Source organism: Bufo bufo, chromosome 2 (assembly GCF_905171765.1).
Source record: "Bufo bufo chromosome 2, aBufBuf1.1, whole genome shotgun sequence".
Classification (NCBI taxonomy): domain Eukaryota; kingdom Metazoa; phylum Chordata; class Amphibia; order Anura; family Bufonidae; genus Bufo; species Bufo bufo.
The window spans coordinates 237,803,934-237,825,657 of NC_053390.1; the positions used below are offsets into that span (position 1 = coordinate 237,803,934).

General features: G+C 42.2%; 1 protein-coding gene across 1 annotated transcript in view; it reads left to right on the forward strand.

The window, feature by feature from the left end:
* The window catches only part of ULK1 (unc-51 like autophagy activating kinase 1), a 102,122-nt gene that overhangs the window by 74,847 nt on the left and 5,551 nt on the right, over positions 1-21,724 (forward strand). The window contains exons 11-27 of the mRNA XM_040416261.1: positions 92-142; positions 1,044-1,132; positions 2,038-2,209; positions 4,343-4,400; positions 4,734-4,820; positions 6,408-6,530; positions 6,891-7,042; positions 8,099-8,182; positions 11,013-11,272; positions 12,516-12,709; positions 14,265-14,380; positions 15,998-16,135; positions 16,230-16,417; positions 17,860-18,038; positions 19,802-19,920; positions 20,450-20,607; positions 21,274-21,409. Coding sequence (XP_040272195.1) covers positions 92-142; positions 1,044-1,132; positions 2,038-2,209; positions 4,343-4,400; positions 4,734-4,820; positions 6,408-6,530; positions 6,891-7,042; positions 8,099-8,182; positions 11,013-11,272; positions 12,516-12,709; positions 14,265-14,380; positions 15,998-16,135; positions 16,230-16,417; positions 17,860-18,038; positions 19,802-19,920; positions 20,450-20,607; positions 21,274-21,409 — 2,304 coding nt within the window. The remainder of the gene's footprint in view (positions 1-91; positions 143-1,043; positions 1,133-2,037; positions 2,210-4,342; positions 4,401-4,733; positions 4,821-6,407; positions 6,531-6,890; positions 7,043-8,098; positions 8,183-11,012; positions 11,273-12,515; positions 12,710-14,264; positions 14,381-15,997; positions 16,136-16,229; positions 16,418-17,859; positions 18,039-19,801; positions 19,921-20,449; positions 20,608-21,273; positions 21,410-21,724) is intronic.

Genomic DNA, 21,724 nt, shown 5'->3' on the forward strand with positions numbered 1-21,724 from the left:
ATTGAGATTATTCTTTTTGGCAAAATCTCCCAGTTCTAATATATATAGCTCTCTTTTGCCTTCTCCTAAACTTTTCCTGTTTCCTCCATAGATGAATTCTTTCACCATTCGTTTCTGGATGTGGGCTCCTCCATGAAGAAATGTATGTATTATTTGGGTATATATTGTATGTCATGGTTGCAGTTACTAGCATTGACTTAAGGTTATCATTTTAAGCAGATAACACTTCATTCAATTTTCCAGTGTACTTTCTACATTAATTCTGGACTTTCAATATCTCTGCTTGCTGTCATTCAATGGGAATCTTCATTGTTTAACTGTAGGGCAGGGATGATCTACCTACGGATCCCCAGCTGTTGTAAAACTACAACTCCCACCATGGCTGGCTATAGGCTGATAGCTGTAGGCCTGTGATGGCTAACCTCCGGCACTCCAGCTGTGGTAAGACTACGACTTAGCTGTTCTCAGAACTTAATAGAAATGAATGGAGCATGCTGGAAGTCACAGTTTCACCACAGCTGTAGTGCCGGAGGTTAGCCATCACTGCTGTAGGCAGTCTGGGCATGCTGGGAGTTGTAGTTTTGCAACAGCTGGAGAGCCTCAGGTTGGCCATCCCTGCTCTAGGGCATAAAACTCTGCTCTGGTCATAGGTGATGGGCACACAGGTGCACACAGTTATTAAAGCTGTCCCATAGACATTATATGGCAGGACTGGTTTTCATCCCTTAGAGGTAAACAGTAAAAGTCACATATGATGCCAGCAAGCAGAGATCTCAAAAATCATTAAACAAATGATACAGAAAGCACATTGGAAAATTCCATAACTTTCCACCATGCAATGAATGCGCTTTATTTGCTGAGACCACAGCTCTGAAGTATAGTCAGCATAAAACCTTGCTTATTCCCTTTTAATTTGTTTGATTCCGCTGCATCATCATTTATTAACAGTGCTACGTCTGAAAAGTGAGAATAATGTCATTTTTTGTGCTGAAGCTTTGCCTATAAGAGTAATGTAACTTCTAACCATATTCCTGTCTCCCCAGCTGCGCCTGTGCCAATGCCGTCATATCCCAGTTCAGGCTCAGGAAGTTCTTGCAGCAGTTCTTCCACATCACATTTGGCGTCTCCACCTGTAAGTACATATCTTAAGATCTACTCCTGTAGGGTTGTAAAATTGATTAGAAGCCAGTCTTTGTGAGTTGATGCCATCTTAGCTTTGACCACAAATCTAGATGTCCATATTGACCGGGGGGGAAGAGTTCCTACAACATAAATGAGACCATTGTGGTCAGATAGTAAATGTATTCATGTGCCAGAAACTATGCATAAAGAAATAAATAATGGCATTCAAATGTTTAAAGGGGTGGTCTCACTTCAGCAAATGGCATTTATTATATAGAGAAAGTTACTACAAGGCACGTACTAATGTATTTTAATTGTCTATATTGCCCACTTTGCTGGCTGCGTTCATTTTTCTATCACGATATACACGGCTCGTTTCCGGGGGTTATGACCACCCTACAATCCAGCAGCGGTGGTCGTTCTAGAAGTTGGCCACCTAAATCTGTAAAAAAAAAAATTCCTGGACTCTTAAGCGTTTTCTTCCTTGACTTATCTGTTCACATCTGCATTGGAGCCACATTTGACACAAAAGCTAATGGCGGACACCCTGGGAAAACCCAGTGGACACCATTAGAAGTCATTAGAGTCTGCTGGGCGATGCGATAGATCTTATCAGATGTGAAGAGAGCCTCGGGGTCACACCTTGCTGTCAAACTTTTTACTGCAATGCAGAACCTATGAACATACCTCAAATGCAAATTGACGCCCTTATTTTTGATGGGCGGTTAGGTATCAGCTCATCTAATTCCAGGCAATTGTGTCCTTGCTTGACGGATGTAAAACACACACTATACTACTATAACTATACTATTACTATACTGCCTGTATACAGTAGTTGAGGCAGGGCCGTATACTGAACGATAAAGTTTTCACTACTTTAATATTTATATGGTGTTTTAATAATTTTACCCCCAGCAATCCTTAGGTGAAATGCAGCAACTACAGGAAAAAACCCTGGTGTCACCTATCCCTGATTCTCCAGGATTTCTTCAAGGTTCAAAGGAATCTGCAGGGAGCAGCAGCAAGAACTCCTCTTGTGACACTGATGATTTTGTGATGGTGCCTGCACAATTTCCAAGTTCTCAAGGTTTGTAATATTTTACAAACTAAAGGCGGCCATACACATGGTTTGCTGATTTTAATAGGACTGGCCGACCATCTAATGTGTATGGGGACATCCCGATTCTCCCCTGATGGCAGATGTCAGGAGAGATAGGAATCAGGTAGTTGGCTATCAAGTGCCAGATCCATATGTTCTTGGGGAGATATCCTCTGCTAGATGAGTTTGGCAGTGGCTTTCTCCCCTCTCTGCGTATAGAACCTGGCCGAGTGAGTATATGGGTGACCTGTAGGGATAGCTGTCAGCCGAATGAGCATTCGACCGAGGGCTATCTAATGTGTATGATGGACCTTAGTTGAACAAATTTCATGTCAGTAACAATGTGAAGATATACACCTGTAAGCAGGAACTCAAAAGGAGAGCACAGTATGGTCTAGTATGGTTTATTGTGGGTTGTGTGGACCTCCGCAGGACTCCTCTTCTTTACCACCAAAGAAACGCTAGCAAAGAGGAAATACCCAACGTTCTCTCCTACATAGGATGGAAAGAAGGGGCAGCAACAAAGTCTAAGCCTTTTTTTCTATTGGTATGGCGGCATAACCCTCTGTGATTTTGTAATATGGAAGCCTTGCCTGTAAAGCTTCATTCTCTATGGACCCATTTATAGATTTCAAGAACCACTAAACCAAAAATTCAAAGCTTATAAAACTGTACCTGATTAAAAGAGCTTCTACCATCCTTTACTACCGGGAATGGAAATATTTGCCAAGGTTTTCATAACTGGACATAGATGACTATGGGGGCAGACATTTTTTTGGCATCCTGTTATTAATCCCATTGCAGAACTCTACAGTCAGCCTTTCCTCGGCCCAAAATGACTGATAGTATTCCGCTACATAGAAAAGAGATACAATTTTAGGTTTAGTGTCCCCTTGATGTACATCACTGAGGCAACCTCCTGTCATAGGTAATGAAAGAAGAGATTTGCAAATCTAATCCATTCACCTAGGACTAATCCAGCGGGCGAGTTCTGACAGTCTGGCTTCATAAATTATGATTAATTGATGCCAGTGGAGCCTACTGAAACTCTCCATTCGATTCATGTCTGGAGCTGTTGTTACTTTTAAGTATTAACAGTTAAGGACTTGTCTTCCTACCTGAAACCCTATGGAAACCAGGAAAAGAAGCATAGCACAGCTCACTTCCAAGGCTTTCAGAGGAGTTTTTACTCCAGAAGCTGTCTTCCCCTTGAAGCCCCTTCCACCAACAAGTTGTTTCAAGTTTAGTAACTGAAGAGTTTATCGGGGAATTCATATTAATGACCCATCCTTAGGATAGGTCTTTAGTGTCAGATCAGCAGGTGTCCCGGGTGTCGGAACCACGCCAATCAGCTGTATGGAGAGGATGCAGCGCTCTTCCTAGGCCTGTGACGTCACGTACATCGTTCACATGGCCAAGCACAGCCACTACACTATGTAGGGCCCTCTGGTCGATGAGTTGTGAGGAGAGCACGGCACTCATGGCTTCTGCAAACAACTGATCGGCCATGGTGCCGGGAGTCCTGGTGTCCTGAGGATAGGACATCAATTAGAAAATTCTGGATAACCCCTTGAAGTAAAGATAAGTGCCCAGTGATAGACAGAGTGACATGCAGGTTAATAGGACAATAGTCATTCTTTTGTTATTCCGCTCGTGTCCCTATGATCTTCATTTGTGCATAGTGCCAGCTAATTACCACTGCTCCGTCTGAATATAATAAAGTCCCGGGCAATTAAACAAGGATTCAGATATTTTTTTTTTATACCCAAGTCCCTTGGGGTTTGTTGGCAAGTGGGATTAATAGTTTGGCCAAGAGCTATAGGAATGATGCTCCATCTACAGTATAGCTGGATTGCCTGTGTCTGTGAGATAGGTGTATGGCTGGCTTCAGTGCTTTAGTCAGCATTATTCATTTTCTCCTTGGGTCTTCAATTCCATTTAAAGAATTTCTCAATTTTAGTAACTAATTCTGTAACATACAAGGAATAATGGAGTGCGAATTTCTGAGAACGTTGATATGGAAATGCAGTCAGAGAGCTATGTACCTGACTTTGTCTTTATGTAGTCATCATGCAATACTTTAATTATAGCTTTGAGCTAATCCGTTCCTTTATGTTCTAGGAGATATCGCAGAAGCTACGACAAGCAAGCCCATCCAAGATACTTTAATGTATAGCGGGTAAGAAAACTGTCCTCCCAGTTCAGACAATCTACAAATCACAAAGTTAGACACTTACCCCCTACTCATACAATCTGGCCTCAGAAGGTTTCCTCACTCAGCTCTATGCCCACATCAGCGGGGCAGAACTAGTGCATATTGTGGAGGTAAAACCACCCGCACAGTGAGTATTCTCACCCAATAATTTATCTGTCCATTTTGAGAGGGTTGTTTGAGGTCTCTTTATTGAGACAACTTGAGATACTAAGTGTGATATTACGACGTCTTTGGACTTTGCAAGGCTAGTTCTTATACTTTTTGATGGTCTTAAGTCTTATCTGTGTTTCTTCCCAGTTCTCTGCTGACATCTGCTGGTTTGGAGAGCCGGGCTCGAACACCTTCACCAACACTTCCATATAGCTGCTCCCCAAGTCCATCCCGGTAAGAGCTGAATGAAAACCTTTCAATTGTATCATCGAGATGAGGCCTTTTATTACGTTTTTTTTGCTTGCTATGTGATTTCCATTATTTCTAGAATTAGAAATATATAGGAGGGATCCTTGAGCAGATGAACTTGATTTCTCTGGGATTGAAACTGGTGTCAGTTCATCATTTTGAATCCCTGTGGATGGGTTCAGTCAATATGCATATTGACCATAAGGCACCAAAATGCAATATCTGTAGGCCCTTTAAAAAAAAATTAACAGGGCCCAAAATAAACTATACTGAATTTACAGCTCGGGACCCTGCAGAGACAGAGAGAGCACTCTATGTATATCTGAAATGTTACATTAAAGATGGCCGCAGTCTCGGAATTGCAGTCTGTTCTACACCCGAGCCCAAAAGAAAATTAACTCTTAAACTTCAAACAGGAGCATGCGCTCTGAGCAATTGGACTGTGGCCATCTTTAATGTGGTTCCTATGTTATTAGCTGTATTCCCGTGTCTCGCGAGAGCACGGACGGGCGGCGCATGTGCATGCCGCATCTTCTAACGCCGAGCTGGTCCCATTGATTATCGGCATCATGTGTGACTGCTCCTCAAGATTAAAAGGTGTTTAATCATGTTTATATGATACTCACTATGCACACTTATATGTATTTATTGATAATTATGTGTATGAATTGAATATATGCTTTTAATGTTTTTATCATTGTTAAAACAAAGATTTATGATTATCATTATACTGAATCATGACACTAATCTAAATCTATGGATTAATCATGTTTTTTAAGAGGTTTTTACTGTAATCACTGCTTTATTGAATAATCATGTAATTTTGTTGTATGTAATTGTTCTCACTATAAATATATGACACTGTGCACATGTTACTCAGCTAGACAAAGGCTCCATAGAGAGAGCTGAAACGTTGCTGCTAGATGGGTTAATAAACCATCCATTTTTTTCACCAAAGTTTGGAGTGCTGCCGTCTTTTTTTCAAATATATCTACATAGGACCTTGGTCTCAGGTCCTGGGAAGGATTTTGCACCCGCTATCATTGTGTGCTGCTTTTTCTTTTTTTAGATAGATAGAAATCCCTGATTGTTTTAGCTTTTATATGTTATATTATTTTAAAGGGGTTGTCCAACCTAGGAGCCAACAACGCTAATGGTCCTCTCCTGTGCCCCAATAATAACACTGCCCCATTCCTGACCACTTTCAGTCCCTGCATAGCTGGGATCTGCTTGGTCCTGTGACTGTTGCAGGCAATGATAGACCTAAGCGGGCCACAGGTTAGGACCATTGGGTTTGTCAGCTCCTAGCCCAGAATACCCCTTTAAGGCTTCTTTGACTTCTGCATTGGGCATGCCCTTTTCCTGGTTTGTCATAGGAACAGAAAAATCGAATACAAACCAGGGACAGATCTGGATATCAATGAGCCCACCTGACCCCAGTATATTGGTGTCCCTTGTTCTACTCTGCAGCATGCTGTGCTATTTTGTCCAGCATTTTTGACATAATCTGCATCAGTACAACTGTTTCACTTCAACAGCTTATGGAGTTTTTTTTTTGTTTCTTTCCTTTAGACTGCCTCAGGCATCAGCTAGTAGGTATGGTCAGTCTGTGCCCATTCCAGTACCAACTCAAATCGACAATTATCGGAGGATTGAGCAGAATTTGCAGTCACCCAATCAGTACACACCACAAAGGTTTGTATGGAATGTGTCCCTATGATAAAGTATGTTTATTATGCATATTTCTTGTATTTATTGTACGTACAGAGGTCTTGCCTGGCTTCTGCCACAACTACCATCTAAAGACCCATTTACGGTACTTGTATCAATTCATATTCTAACCATACATAGAAAGTATGGTTATTGTGTCTGTCTAACTAGTAAGCGGCCGCCCTCCGACTTCCCCTACTGTGCTGAATTACTTGTGCGATGGAATATGTAATTGTCCCTAGTACATAGTTGTAATAGTGTGAATGATATTATATGGCATCATCCTAATAAGCATGTTTTGCTTCATTATGGATTCATCTGTATCACTGGATGTCTTCTTTTTAGATCTGGCATGGTGCGGAAGTCCAGCAGTGCCAGTCCCCTTAATTTCATGAGAGCAGGAACATCCCCTCCTTTCCCTATCGAAACTGCTTGTGCACCAACAACGAGGAGGCTCTCTTTTGGAGGCGCAAAAGCATTCATTCCCTCTCCTCAAGGTAAGAAGGTTTCTTTCACTGTCTTTTGATATAGTGGTGATTTAAAGGCATAAACTTGAGAATTTATAACTCGATAGCCATAGTATACCCAGCTGGACTTCACCTCCACTGTTGTTAAAGGGTATGTCAGTAGATTTGTACGTATGAAACTGGCTAACCTGTTAGGCTACTTTCACACTGGCGTTTTGGCTTTCCATTTGTGAGATCCGTTCAGGGCTCTCACAAGCGGTCCAAAACGGATCAGTTTTGCCCTAATGCATTCTGAATGGAAAAGGATCCGCTCAGAATGCATCAGTTTGCCTCCGATCAGTCACTATTCCTCTCTGGAAGCGGACACCAAACGCCTGCAGCGTTTTGCTGTCTGCCTGACGATGCGGAGCCAAACGGATCCGTCCTGACACACAATGTAAGTCAATGGGGACAGATCCGTTTTCTCTGACACAATCTGGCATAATAGAAAACAGTCATGGCTATAGATGACATAATACAACCGGATCCGTTCATGACGAATGCATGATGTTGTATTATTGTAATAATATGATAAAAGGGGTTGTCTAGCTGGCAAAAAATTTTTTTTAGAGAAAAAGAGTAGAATGGCTTAAAAAAGTAAAACCTTATCGATCCACCACTGCTCCTTTTTGATGCCTCCTGGGTCTCCCATTGGTCTTTTGCTCCATGGTGCTTCCCTAGACTTAAATGTGGCCGCTCAGCCCATCACTGGCCGAGGCTAGTCAATACTGTGACTTGTGATGGGCTGCGTGGTCACATTTCGAGAGGGGCCAACAAGTAGAGACTGGTGGGTGACCTGGGAAGCATCAAAATGACAGCAGCGGGGATCGAAAAGGTGAGTATTACTGCTTTGTAACTTTTTACAGGTTTTTGTACCTTTTGGAAATAATAAAATTTATTACAAGAGCTTTATATCCACTTTTCCATTTTTTATTTTAACTAATCTGTACATGGATGCCGTGATCCAGCTGTAACGAGAATTACTTTCCCATACAGTACATAAAGACAGTTACAATTCTGCTTACTTTGTTTCCACGTATGCCACAGTGGGCACTATTCCAGAGCAGCCTGGGCAGGACATCAGCAGAAGTCCTGGGGGAGCAGAACCGAGAAACAGGAGCCCTGATTATGGTGTGTATAGCATGAAAAATTGTATATTTAATCATATTAGAGTGCAGACACAGTGCTCCCGTGTCTTACCTGTTTAAAGGGGTCGTCTCACTTCAGCATTTATCATGTAGAGAAAGTTAATACAAGGCACTTAATAATGTATTGTGATTGTCCATATTGTCTCCTTTCCTGGCTGGATTCATTTTTCCATCACATTATACACTGATCCAGGGGTTACAACCACTACCAGCAGTGATGGACGTGCTTGCACACTACACTGCGTGCAGAATTATTAGGCAAATGAGTATTTTGACCACATCATCCTCTTTATGCATGTTGTCTTACTCCAAGCTGTATAGGCTCGAAAGCCTACTACCAATTAAGCATATTAGGTGATGTGCATCTCTGTAATGAGAAGGGGTGTGGTCTAATGACATCAACACCCTATATTAGGTGTGTATAATTATTAGGCAACGCCAACTTCCTTTCCTTTGGCAAAATGGGTCAAAAGAAGGACTTGACAGGCTCAGAAAAGTCAAAAATAGTGAGATATCTTGCAGAGGGATGCAGCACTCTTAAAATTGCAAAGCTTCTGAAGCGTGATCATCGAACAATCAAGCGTTTCATTCAAAATAGTCAACAGGGTCGCAAGAAGCGTGTGGAAAAACCAAGGCGCAAAATAACTGCCCATGAACTGAGAAAAGTCAAGCGTGCAGCTGCCAAGATGCCACTTGCCACCAGTTTGGCCATATTTCAGAGCTGCAACATCACTGAAGTGCCAAAAAGCACAAGGTGTGCAATACTCAGAGACATGGCCAAGGTACGAAAGGCTGAAAGACGACCACCACTGAACAAGACACACAAGCTGAAACGTCAAGACTGGGCCAAGAAATATCTCAAGACTGATTTTTCTAAGGTTTTATGGACTGATGAAATGAGAGTGAGTCTTGATGGGCCAGATGGATGGGCCCGTGGCTGGATTGGTAAAGGGCAGAGAGCTCCAGTCCGACTCAGACGCCAGCAAGGTGGAGGTGGAGTACTGGTTTGGGCTGGTATCATCAAAGATGAGCTTGTGGGGCCTTTTCGGGTTGAGGATGGAGTCAAGCTCAACTCCCAGTCCTACTGCCAGTTTCTGGAAGACACTTTCTTCAAGCAGTGGTACAGGAAGAAGTCTGCATCCTTCAAGAAAAACATGATTTTCATGCAGGACAATGCTCCATCACACGCGTCCAAGTACTCCACAGCGTGGCTGGCAAGAAAGGGTATAAAAGAAGAAAATCTAATGACATGGCCTCCTTGTTCACCTGATCTGAACCCCATTGAGAACCTGTGGTCCATCATCAAATGTGAGATTTACAAGGAGGTAAAACAGTACACCTCTCTGAACAGTGTCTGGGAGGCTGTGGTTGCTGCTGCACGCAATGTTGATGGTGAACAGATCAAAACACTGACAGAATCCATGGATCACTGATTTGTTTTTGTTTTGTTTTTGAATGTCAGAAATGTATATTTGTGAATGTTGAGATGTTATATTGGTTTCACTGGTAAAAATAAATAATTGAAATGGGTATATATTAGTTTTTTGTTAAGTTGCCTAATAATTATGCACAGTAATAGTTACCTGCACACACAGATATCCCCCTAAAATAGCTTAAACTAAAAACAAACTAAAAACTACTTCCAAAAATATTCAGCTTTGATAATAATGAGTTTTTTGGGTTCATTGAGAACATGGTTGTTGTTCAATAATAAAATTAATCCTCAAAAATACAACTTGCCTAATAATTCTGCACTCCCTGTATAAGAAAATGTGCCGGCTTCTCTGGTAGTCAGGACCGTAGTGGCATGGATAGGCACGCATGCGCAGCATCTCCCGTCCTGGCCACCTCCTATATCTGCACATGGAAACGAGCAGTGTATAATGTGATGGAAAAATGAATCCAGCCAGCAAAGGAAGCAATATGGATAATCACAATACATTAGTAAATGCTGTGTATTAACTTTATCCACATGATACAATCCTTTAAGTTTTATTGTCTTTGAGGCTGATCAGTATAGACACGGGAGCAGAGAGGGATTTGAGCTGCCGCTATGTTAAACTCAGACTTTTGCTAATAATGATACACTGCAACAAACTGTCAGCTGTGACTATGATTAGGTCACCTTTACATGTTGTGCACAATACACTTCTGAAATCAGACCTGGTTTTGGTGTATGTGGTAAACACCTCAGTGCCACTGTGAGTCACCCAGTGACTGACCCCAGAAGTCACCCATGCGCAGGTATATTTACGGTCAGCACGCACTGGTGTTTTTTTATACTTAGGGAAGTATACAACAGTTTCAGATGTATGCATATGACAGAATTCATTTATGAATTTGTGTACAGAATGTATGGCACTGTGCCTGATAATACAGAGGCTGCAGTGCTTGCCCTATGTGCTGTGGGCCCCTTCAAACAGCTGATATTTGGTCGTGCCAGGAGTCAGACCCCCACCAAACTGTTATTGGAGGCTTAATCTAAGGGCTTTATTAGACCGCACAGTATTTGGGCCAATTATCGGGAGAAAGCGTTTACAGCAACGCTCGTTCCTAATAAAATGGTCTGTAAAATCGATCAGCCGGGCCACTCCCTGTCAATCAAAGCAGCAAGGAAGGGGCTGGCACAGAAAGGAGCAACAAGAGCGGACCACCACTGATGGACTCCTTTTCTGTTCAGTAACACATTTGGTCATCAGAATATTCATTACTGTTAGCTGGACTAGAGGTTCAGTGGGTATGTAGTCGCCATGTAAAGCTCAGGATTTCTTTTCCCACCCTCCAGTCTGTCATTAGATCTACATATCTTACAGGTATTCCAGTCCCTGCACAGAATTCTAGAATGGGATCTCGTCTTAACAGTGCTCCAAACTTGTCTGACCTACAACCAAGCAGACAGAAGATTAAGAAACAGCTGTCAGATCCTGTAATACCTAGAGATGTCTTCACAAAGCCAAGTTCCCCCCAGCAGATCCATGGCTTACAGTCCACCCGACCTCTCAGATCATCCCCCAAGTTGTCTGAATTTATGCATAGGAGCCCCCTTCCAACTATACTGGGTTCACCCACAAAGGTAAGAGAACCATCAAGGAGTAACAACTAGTATTTTACTACTATTTTCTAGTACATTTAGTGGCTTAGAGGTTATCCTAAAACATATGAGTAGGAAGACAGCCTATATCAGGGGTGGTGAACCTTTTACAGACCGAGTGCCCAAACTGCAACCCAAAACCCACATATTTATCGCAAAGTGCCAACACGGCAATTTACCCTGAATACTACAGTCCAGTATAGTATATCTTCCATGTACTATCATTTAATGCACTGCCTGTGCTGTTCATAGTGCGCCCTGCGCTGATGAATGGCAGGAAAGGTCTAAAGGCATATTGGTACACCATAGACTTTGTCCAGGGTGCGGGTGCCCACAGGGAGGGCTCTGAGTGCCGCCTCTGGGTTCGTGACCACGGGCCTATATTGTGCACTAAACAAATGTACATAGCCAGCATAGAGCCTCACATCATTACCTGGTGTGTAGCTGATGATACTTCATAAAGACTGTGCTGTTTACTGTTTGTTCCATAAAGTATATTTTACAATATTTTTGTATTTAGATTGGATAGATATAAGTTAGATAGATAGATACTAGATAGATATAAGATTGATAGATATTAGATAGATCGCTCCATAGAGATGAGCTGAAACGTTGCATTGGGTGTAATAAAAGATGCACTTTTCTTCACGGAAGACCGGAGTGCTGCCTTGTTTTCTATTCCATTTTTGGCTGTGGTTTCTTCGTCCGAAACTTTACAGAGATTTTTGCACCTGGCTTTTAAAGGAGTGCTGCTATTATTATTATGTGTGTAGCTATAATATAGATAGATATTAGATAGATAGAAGATAGATAGATATTAGATAGCTATTAGATTGATTGATTGATAGATAGATACATAGATAAATATTAGATTGATTGATAGAGGATAGAAGATAGATGGATATAAGATAGAATGATAGTTAGATATAAGATAGATGATAGATAGATAGATAGATAGATAGATAGATAGATAGATAGATAGATAGATAGATAGATAGAATGAGAGAGAGATGGATAGATAGATATAGGATAGATATAAGATAGATAGATATTAGATAGAATGAGAGAGAGATAGATAGATAGAATGAGAGAGAGATGGATAGATAGATTGATTGATATAAGATAGATTGATAGATATAAGATAGATAGATATAAGATATCTCAAAATAATAATGGATAATAATAAATCCCGTGCTAAATGTTTCCTTCTTTCCTTACTTTTCAGAGCATATCACCATTTGAGTTTCCAAGGGGAACCAGTACCCAGAATCTGCTGACTCTTCTCACTCACCAAGGAGTGATAGGCCCACCAACCCGAAACAAGACGCTTCCTGACCTGAAGAATGTAGGACAGTACCAGTGCCAGCAGACTGGCCTAGGGATGCGTCCTGTGGAGGACATGAAGGGGCCATTTGGCAGGTACTCATGCTACTACATATTTTACTTTGTTTTCGGTTGCTTTATCGCTGTGTGTTCTTATTCAGGCTATAAGCAGTGATGTCTTTCACTGTTTTCAATTGAGCTGACCAATAAATGTCTAATTCATCTTCTCACACTAGTTGTGACATGACACACTGGACTACACAGTGACAATTGTACATGCGCTGCTGAGTGTGACATTATGGGATTACCGCAATCTAATTTTTTTTGCAAGGTAATGGGTGACTTGGTGATAGTTGCAAAAAGTCTCATAACGTAGTCCAACACAGGCAATTGTGGGGAATGAAGCATTAATAATTGCCTGCTTGTAAGTGTAAGTGAGAGCAGCATTTACATGCAGCAATCACTTCTGCTGTACGCGGATGAGCTATCGCTACTGTGATCACTTGTCCCCTTACAGATTCATTGTTTCTGCCCAGCACACCCCGGTCTGCACAGCACAATCTGAAGCCCAGAACCAATCATTTAGGTGACTGCATCAATGGTGCTTTCACCAGATGAATGAGCGTTTGCCTGTTCATCGGGTGATTGGCAGCACCTTAAAACAAGGCAATTATCTGGAAGGAGTGTTCCTAGGGACAATAATTCCTGATAATTGCCCTAATTGTCAGCCCATGTAAAGGGGCTTTTACCATATTGGATATGTTTTATAGTCAAGGGGTCCTGCAGCCCTGTTTGCCATAGACAAAGCCCTAGCCTTAAAATGTAATCACTCCACTCTGACCCTGCTTCAGTGGCCATTATGCTTTTAATTTGATCTATCTAATGATCCGTGACACCTGATCCATCTGTTACTTTACTCTAGATGAGTAGATCTTTCCATAATAATCATAATTTATCTAGCCAAATGTGGAAAATATAGATTTTACTTATGCTCGGGAGCAAAGAACTTTGGCTCCCCTCTGGCCATAGTTCCCATTTACTCCGTTCATAAATGTGCTTGTGTATGGCTGAGTTTATTATATTGTATAATGCTATAGATAGAAGCAAAATGTGTTTATATGTGTCCTTATCAGCCTCCTCAAATATGTATAGTGTTGGGTAAATGCACACATGCTGCTGCTGCATGGACTGCTCTAGAAAAGCCTGTAAAGGCCCCATACACAATAGTTCAGCTGTCAATCTAATTTGTATGGGGAGCTTCCGATTCTCCCCCGACAGACAAGGTTGAGAAGAGGAGGATTGGGTGACCTGCTTTTCATCTGATCCCTTAGTTCTCCCAGGAGAGATGTCTTGCAGCTTATCAGCGTATATGTCTATTGGGGAGTCTGCAGAGGTAGCTGTTCAGAACCTTTAAGGGGTATTCCTATCTGGGATATTAATTGCATATTGCCAAGATATACCATCAATGTCACATAGGTCATACCCACTCCTATCTCCAGAACGGGACCCCCAAAGTGAACAGAGAGCAGCCCCGCATATGCAGCCACTCTCCGTTCACCGCTGTGGGAATTGAGAAAATAGCCGAGCGCTGGATATTGAGTGCCGATTTTCAGGCCAAATGCTCAGTTTTTTTGTGTCTGGATAACTGCAGGTCACTCAGCACTGGAAGACTCACAGACCTCCTGCTGAAAGCAGCATTTGGGACACAGGCTCCGGACGTCGGCAGTACAGATAGCCTCAATGCAGAGAAACCAATGGAGATAGCAGGTGAGTTTCTCTTTCTATATTGACATCACACCGGAATGCATTTCACGCATGTGCTCTTAACACCCCAATTTGCCATTTGCTGAGTAATAGATTTTAAACTATGACCCAAAATATTAGCTGCAGTGTACTCTAGGGTTGTCGGTGAAATAATTCTGAAGCCTTTGATACAGAGACCAGACCCTGATGATCCAGCTGTATATGGCCCATTCATGGTGATCCACTTGCTCACCATATATTTTCTTAGTCCAATGGCTTGATGTCCATCCCTGGAAATCTAGCCCCTCTCTAGTAATCCAGTGGGGAAGCGCCATCTCTGGTATTCCAACAGTAGCCTTGGTGATGGAAAGGTTTAGTCCTTGGTGGCCTGGTAGATACTTACCTGTCGTGTGGTGGCTACCTTACACTGATGTATGTGTATACATTCCCTGCTTTATACGGAGTAGACATATGGCAGAGTATGCTTTTGTGGTCTGTGTTTGACTCTGTTCTTTTAAAAGGGTTTTTTGAGTTTAATTTTTTTTTTTAAAAAGGGAAGACAATAAAACAATAAAGACATTCAAACAAGATAATCCACCACTGCACCAGTTCAATAAAACAGTGTCTTTATTGTGTCGAAAAGTAAAAGGCAGACATGGCTTACACGTTTTGGGCTACTCGAAGCTTTGGGAAAAGGCTAGAATAGCCTGAAATGCATAAGCCATGTCTGCATTTTACTCTTCGATACAATCTTGTTTCATTGAACCAGTGCAGTGATGGATTATCTTGTTTGAATCACTGCTGAATCTCTTCTCTCTGTGATGCACACGGTTCAAGGGAAACATACAAAAATGGCTGAAGGTCTGTTAAACCTGGTGTAAGCTATGTACATGTCAGTGTGAATAAAAAATAACTCTCCAGCTCTGCTGCTCCAATCCTCCATGCTGCATCTGTGGCATCATGTTCTTGGCTTTAGCGGCATGTCCCTGTATACAGTCTTTGGCCTCAGCGGTATACAGAACAGTATTGCTGAAGCCAGTGATCGGCTGCAGTTGTCCGGTGCAGTATACGGGCACGTCACCACTGCAGTCTTCTAAAGGAGGATGGAGTGGCAATGCCAGAGTCTACAGGGTCTAAACTGGTGAGAATGCATTCTTTATTATTTTAACACCTTCATATATACATATATATACACAGAACCCCTTCAAAGGACTGAATAGCATTATTTTCTCTACTATCTGTATCCACCATTATACGGTAGTAAGCAATAGGCAGATTGATTTAAAAGTATGGCTTAGACTTACACATTCAATGTGTAAGTCTAAATAATATTCTCTGCTGCCCGAGCTATATAATGTGGGTGGTAGTACATCTGATATTTCTAGATGAAGACAGGAAGGGGAAGTAACAACCTTATCCCCGTCCATGTATTATACCGGTGTTCTCCTCATTGTGTGCACACTTCTGCTCCTTCCAGATGATTCCTTCTGTAATGATACCATTTATAAGCATAGTAAATGGCGACATACCTATTGTGTATCACCGGTGAGCAGTGTCGGGTATCCTCCAGTTGGTATTTTATACCATCTAATGTCAAGTTGGGTCAGCTAACATATCTAATCTATTCTGAATCCTGTTTAGCTCCTTTAATTGGTTATGGAGGGAACCCTTACAGTGGGGCACCAAGGTCTATCAGTCCGGCTCCGGTCATTTTTACAGTGGGTTCTCCTCCGGATGGCATGACTCCTCCTCAGGCAACACGCACACAACTCTTCTCTGGTAATTTGGATTGAATCTCTTCTTATTATTACAATTTGTTATGTTTTCTGGTGGACTCCTCATACATTGTCTCCTTACTTATTTTTCCTGCCAGTGGGATCATCCAGCTCACAGAGCTCTGCTGGCTCATACACTGGAAGACATCTTGTGGTTGGCGCAGGGGGTGAAACATTTGAAGCCCCATCAAGCCTTAGATATGCATTTTCCGACACTGGGATGGCAAATGCTGAAGGCATTGTAATGTTTGAAGTGCCTGAGCTTCCTGAAGAGACGCTGATGGAGGTGAGAACATTTCTTAGAAGGTTTGGTATCATGTTGATCTTTTTTTTTTTTTACATGGCAGATGGCAGAAGGTTTTTTTGGATGCCAACCTTGCCACCTTCCCTAAAATAGGCATGACAGTGGCGGGAAGGGTCCGTGGTCAGCCGCCCTGACAAATTTATCTTTATTTACACCAGTTTTCTGGCACAAATTAAGCCAGAAATCTACAGCAGCTCTGAGCTGTGGTAGATAATATAATAATCTTTATTGATATAGCGCCAACACATTCCGCAGCGCTTTACAGTTCATGTACAAACAGTCATAAATAACATTTCAATAATTTGAACAAGAGGAATGAGGACCCTCTGGTTCTATCTCCTCAGCTTACAATCGATGAGGAGATAGGAGTGACACGAAAGGTAGAAGTGCTTGTTTTGTACGATGGTCCGGCCATCTCGGGAGAATAGGGGAGCAGCAGCCAATATATGAAGTAAATTCCTGTTTATCTGCACGGACTGCAGGATTATGCACCTCATTTATGACAAGGCATGGTCAGGAGATATCAAGAACGGCGCTTAAACCGCTAGTCTTAATAAATCTCCCCCAGTGTCCTATTCTAGTTTTTGTCCTTCCTGTCTATATTAATAGTCATCATCTGAGGGAATGTTTCCTGTACACACCCTTCTAGATCTTAGTCCATCAGGAGTGGATAGGCCTGGGCCTCCAGAAATTCACAGACCGGTTACAAGTGAAGCTTGCCATGTTCATCCAGATTCATAGGAGACCTAAGTCTGTGAAGAATTGCCTTGTTCGGGCTGAACTTAGTACTTAGGGCATGTCTAGTCAGGTGCTGCATACACGTCTTCTCTCGTCTAACCATAGGCAGATACATCTTGAACGTCAGGATTATTATGGGAATCTGTAGAATCAGTATCGCTTGTGGTTAGACTGAAGTATTCTGCTTTGTTGGGGTCAGAACTTGGAGAAAGAGAGGATTGTAGCTATTTCTGCCTTGTGGTTATATAATGTGATAGGACATATGTGCCAACCGAGAAATACTCTGAACCCCAATATAAGCATGTCTGAACATGGCATTTATAAAGGTGACAGCTGTCTTAGTGGTGGCTAATGTGAGGTCCATTGACTTCATAGATGACAGCAGACATTTCCATTGTAGTGTGTGAGACATTGCGATCATTGTATTCCAACATTCTGTATGTCTGTTTCTATCAATGGCGAGTAGGACTTTTAATTTATGATTTTACATTGACATGGTCATGAGTTTCTCTCTTTGCTCCTAGAAGATTCATAACCAGGAGCCGTGCCTGATCCATGTAACCTTCTGTGCTTAAACACAATACTATAGATGTAATATTAGTCAGAAGTGAAGTGCTTGATTTACTGTTGTTCCAGGGATCTTCATATTCTATCACCTAACTGTGATATTCCATTTTTCGTTGCAGCAAGAGCACACAGACACACTACGCAGCCTCCGATTCACACTTGCCTTTGCTCATTCTGTTATGGAAATCGCCAGTCTAAAAGGTGGTTCTGTGGACGTCAGCGCTGCTGCCACATCCGAGTTCCAAATGCAAGAGAGCATTGTGGCAGATCAGATTAGCCTCCTAAGTCGAGAGTGGAGGTGAGCTTCTCCCATACAAGTCAGAATACAGTACAAGACACCACATGAAGGAAATTAACCATGCAAGGATTATTAGAACTTTATCCTCTAGATCTGATGATGTTCAGGCTTGCGGACTAACTGAGGGAGCTGTGAATGTGCAGCAGCCATTGATTGGCATTGTAAGGGTCCATTCACACATCCGTGTGTGTTTTGCGGACCACACATTGCTGGCACTAATAGAATATGCCTATTCTTGTCCGCTATTGCGGACAAGAATAGGACATGTTCTATTTTTTTCGGGAACGGAATTGCGGACCCGGAAGTGCGGGTCCGCAATTCCGTACCTGGGCAGCACATCGTGCTGCCCCATAGAAATGAATGGGTCCGCAATTCCGTTCCGCAAAATGCGGAACGAAATTGCGGACGTGTGAATGGACCCTTAATTGCAATGAAGAAATGAATGTTTGTATTTTCCACTCCTATTATATTGATTCATCAGTAATTGATCTGTGGGGATATCGAACCCCCACCACTGACATTCAGCCGTTCTGCAGATCCAGCTCCGTCCTTTGGGTGTAGTGGATGGAGCTGGTTACTGGAGACCTGCTTGCATTTATTTCAGTGGGAGCAGCAATGCAGTAACCAGCTCAAAGCTATAGTTCTGGTGCCAGAGCTACTGCAGAGCAGCGGATTAAAGGGGGTTTGGGGCACGGTTGCCAACCAGAATTTTTCTTTTTTTCTGGACAACTTCTCCCAAAATCACGGGCAGCCAACACTTTATATGTACAAACTGGAAAACCATAATGGATGATAATATTATAAGGTAATGCAGGTCTGTAGCTCAATATACTGATTATCAGCATTTACAGTGAGCTGTAAAATGATAATTACCATCAAAATAATCAAGTCAAGTACCACCAGCCTCAAAAAAATCATGGATGCGTCAATTTTTTTTCACGGACATAGGAAAAAAGTCACCTTTTTTTACATGCTGATCAGAAATTTCTGGACATTTGGCAACCATGGTTTGGGGGGTGCCAAACCCCAACTGATCAACTATTGATGGCTTATTCTAAGGATAGGCCATCACTTAGAAAAAGTTTAGACAATTCCTTTAAAGCAAGAAGGGATTGAACGAACAGTGAGACAGGATGTTTTTTTCTGTCCAGACGGATCCCATGTTTTGTATTATAGAAGTCACTTCTCACTCGTGTTATTGGGGGATATTTTAAGGTGGAAAGAAAAAAGGGGTCAGTCAGCACATCCCAGTGCGCAGGTGCACGTTGCCATGGCTAGAAACATGAAGGGAAAAAAAATACAATGCAACAGTACTCTGCAAACCAAATAAAGTACAAAAACGTATTATAATGCTATGCTTATTAAGTAAATTTGAGATTCTTGGTACTAAATTATTTGGGCCCGTCTGCCACACGTCAAGGCGATCTCAGTAAGACGGGAACCTAACACTAAATTCTACCTGTTATGTGCCATAACGGCCGCCATAAAATTCAGGGAGTGTAGGTTCCACATGCATTCTGGGCAGACGGGCCCAGATAATCTTATTTGGTTTGCAGAGTGCTGTTGCATTGTATTTTTTTTTTCTTGATATTTTAAGGTGCTTATGATATGTGTGGATGACAGGTACCATATGGAATTGTATTTAGGTACACAGGACAAGGGGAGAGACACAAGCAATGTAGTTTTCATTCTTCACATTATGTAAAGCCTGAATGATAGCATGCCGGTATATCAAAAACTAATTTTTCTGCACTTTGTATTAGTTACGCAGAACAGCTAGTTCTCTATCTGAAAGCAGCACAACTTCTCTCAATTGGGCTTCAGACTGCCATGGAGCAGGTCAAGACTGGAAAACTGTGTCTGTCCTCTACAGTTAAACAGGGTAGGTGTTTGTGCGTTTGGTGTGGAACATTGGTTATCCAGACATGACATGCAGTGTTGGGGATAAGCAGCTACCATGATTATCTGTCTCCACTTATCACTGAATTTGAACAGGATCAAATCCAACTCATCAGGTCCCTTTTTTTTCCCTGTTGTCTCAGAAGTATCTGTTCAGGCCCATAGACATTAGATTTATGAGAGATCCCTAAAGGGATGTGTATGCGGCTAATATTTCCGGCAGCTGCAGATTTTCAATAGAACGTGACACGGATCCATACGCAGGTTTAGCTCCATTCACCTGGGATAATCCGTGCGTGGCAGAAACCACAACCAGAATTAACGTGTCCGTTTCAAATCTGCGCACGGAAAGCTTGCACTGTATGAATTATGGAGCAGATTCAGAAGTGGCGCAGATTTCAGACAGAATATGTATGAAAAGTCTGCTGTGTGTACATACAGTTTCTATGTTGAATTGGCACCTAGGATACCTTGGGCAGCTGCTGACTTTTGATGCTTTTTTGCTTTCTTAGTGGTGAAGAAGCTGAATGATCTGTACAAATCGTGCGTGTCTTCCTGTCATTGCCTGAATGTGCGGCTTCAAAGATTCTTTGCTGACAAACAGAAGCTTATGGACCGGATCAACAGCATCACGGCAGAAAAGCTCATCTTTAGCTATACGGTCCAGATGGTGAGTGGCAGTCGACATATGCATTCTGTTTAGTCTCCGCGACTCCTCATTTAACTAATGAATGAAATCACTGCATTTGCCATAATTCCTCTGCAACTGCTTTGCTTGATGCAGATGAACCAACAACCCTGTACGATTTGTTTGAGAGCAATATTCCACTGAAAGATGCATATTAAGATTTACTGGGTTCACCCATTTAAGTAATAAACTGATGGAACCTCTGATTGCTAGAATGCCCTGGGGAGTTTCATACCCCTTCTCAATTTTTGTCCTGCCTAGTGCCACTCTTGACCATGTGTGGCCCATTCAGTTGAAATGCAGTTATAGGCACAATACCAGGTTGAAAGCAGTGTTTTGCACAGAAAATGCTGATATGGCCTTCTCCTCATCCATCAGATGCCCACCATCAGCCATTACTTGGAAGGATGAGAAAACACCTTCCAGGTTCCTCGACCCCAACATGAAGGGAGCGCCCTTTCTGTACTGCATGTGTATTTATAGCTGCCCTTTTGTAAAGAGCTTCTTTTTCATGACAAAGTTGCCTTTAAAAGTCATCGTAAAGTGACATTATACACTGTCATAGAAATGAAAGGTTGTCAGTTTCGGTTCTATATTGACATATACATGAATCTATAGATATTTCATAATGCTGGCATGTTATTACAGGTGCAGTCAGCAGCCTTAGATGAAATGTTTCACCATCGGGAAGACTGTGTGCAGAGATATCACAAAGCTCTGCTCTTGATGGATGGATTGCTGAACTTCATGACTGACCAGGCGGATATAGAGAATATCAGCAAATGTAAGTGTCACGTTCGGGTGTGGGAGGGAAACACCACACCGAACATAGGAGGGAAAGGGGTGAGGGAATAAGGCCTGGAAATTAGGGAAAGAAGATGGACATCTCCTCCTAGTAAAACCCTAATCAAAGACCTGACTAACTACCAGTATGAACAGGCCCCAGAGGTAGGTGAGTTCATACACAGGAATACCTAGTGTCCTAACTCGCCCTATAGGACCCTAGTATTAATGTCAGGACTGAGACAACCTGTTCCTCCAAAAGGAAGGACGAACAGGAGTCTCCCTCAGGCCTTAATACAAATGACAGGGAATTGCA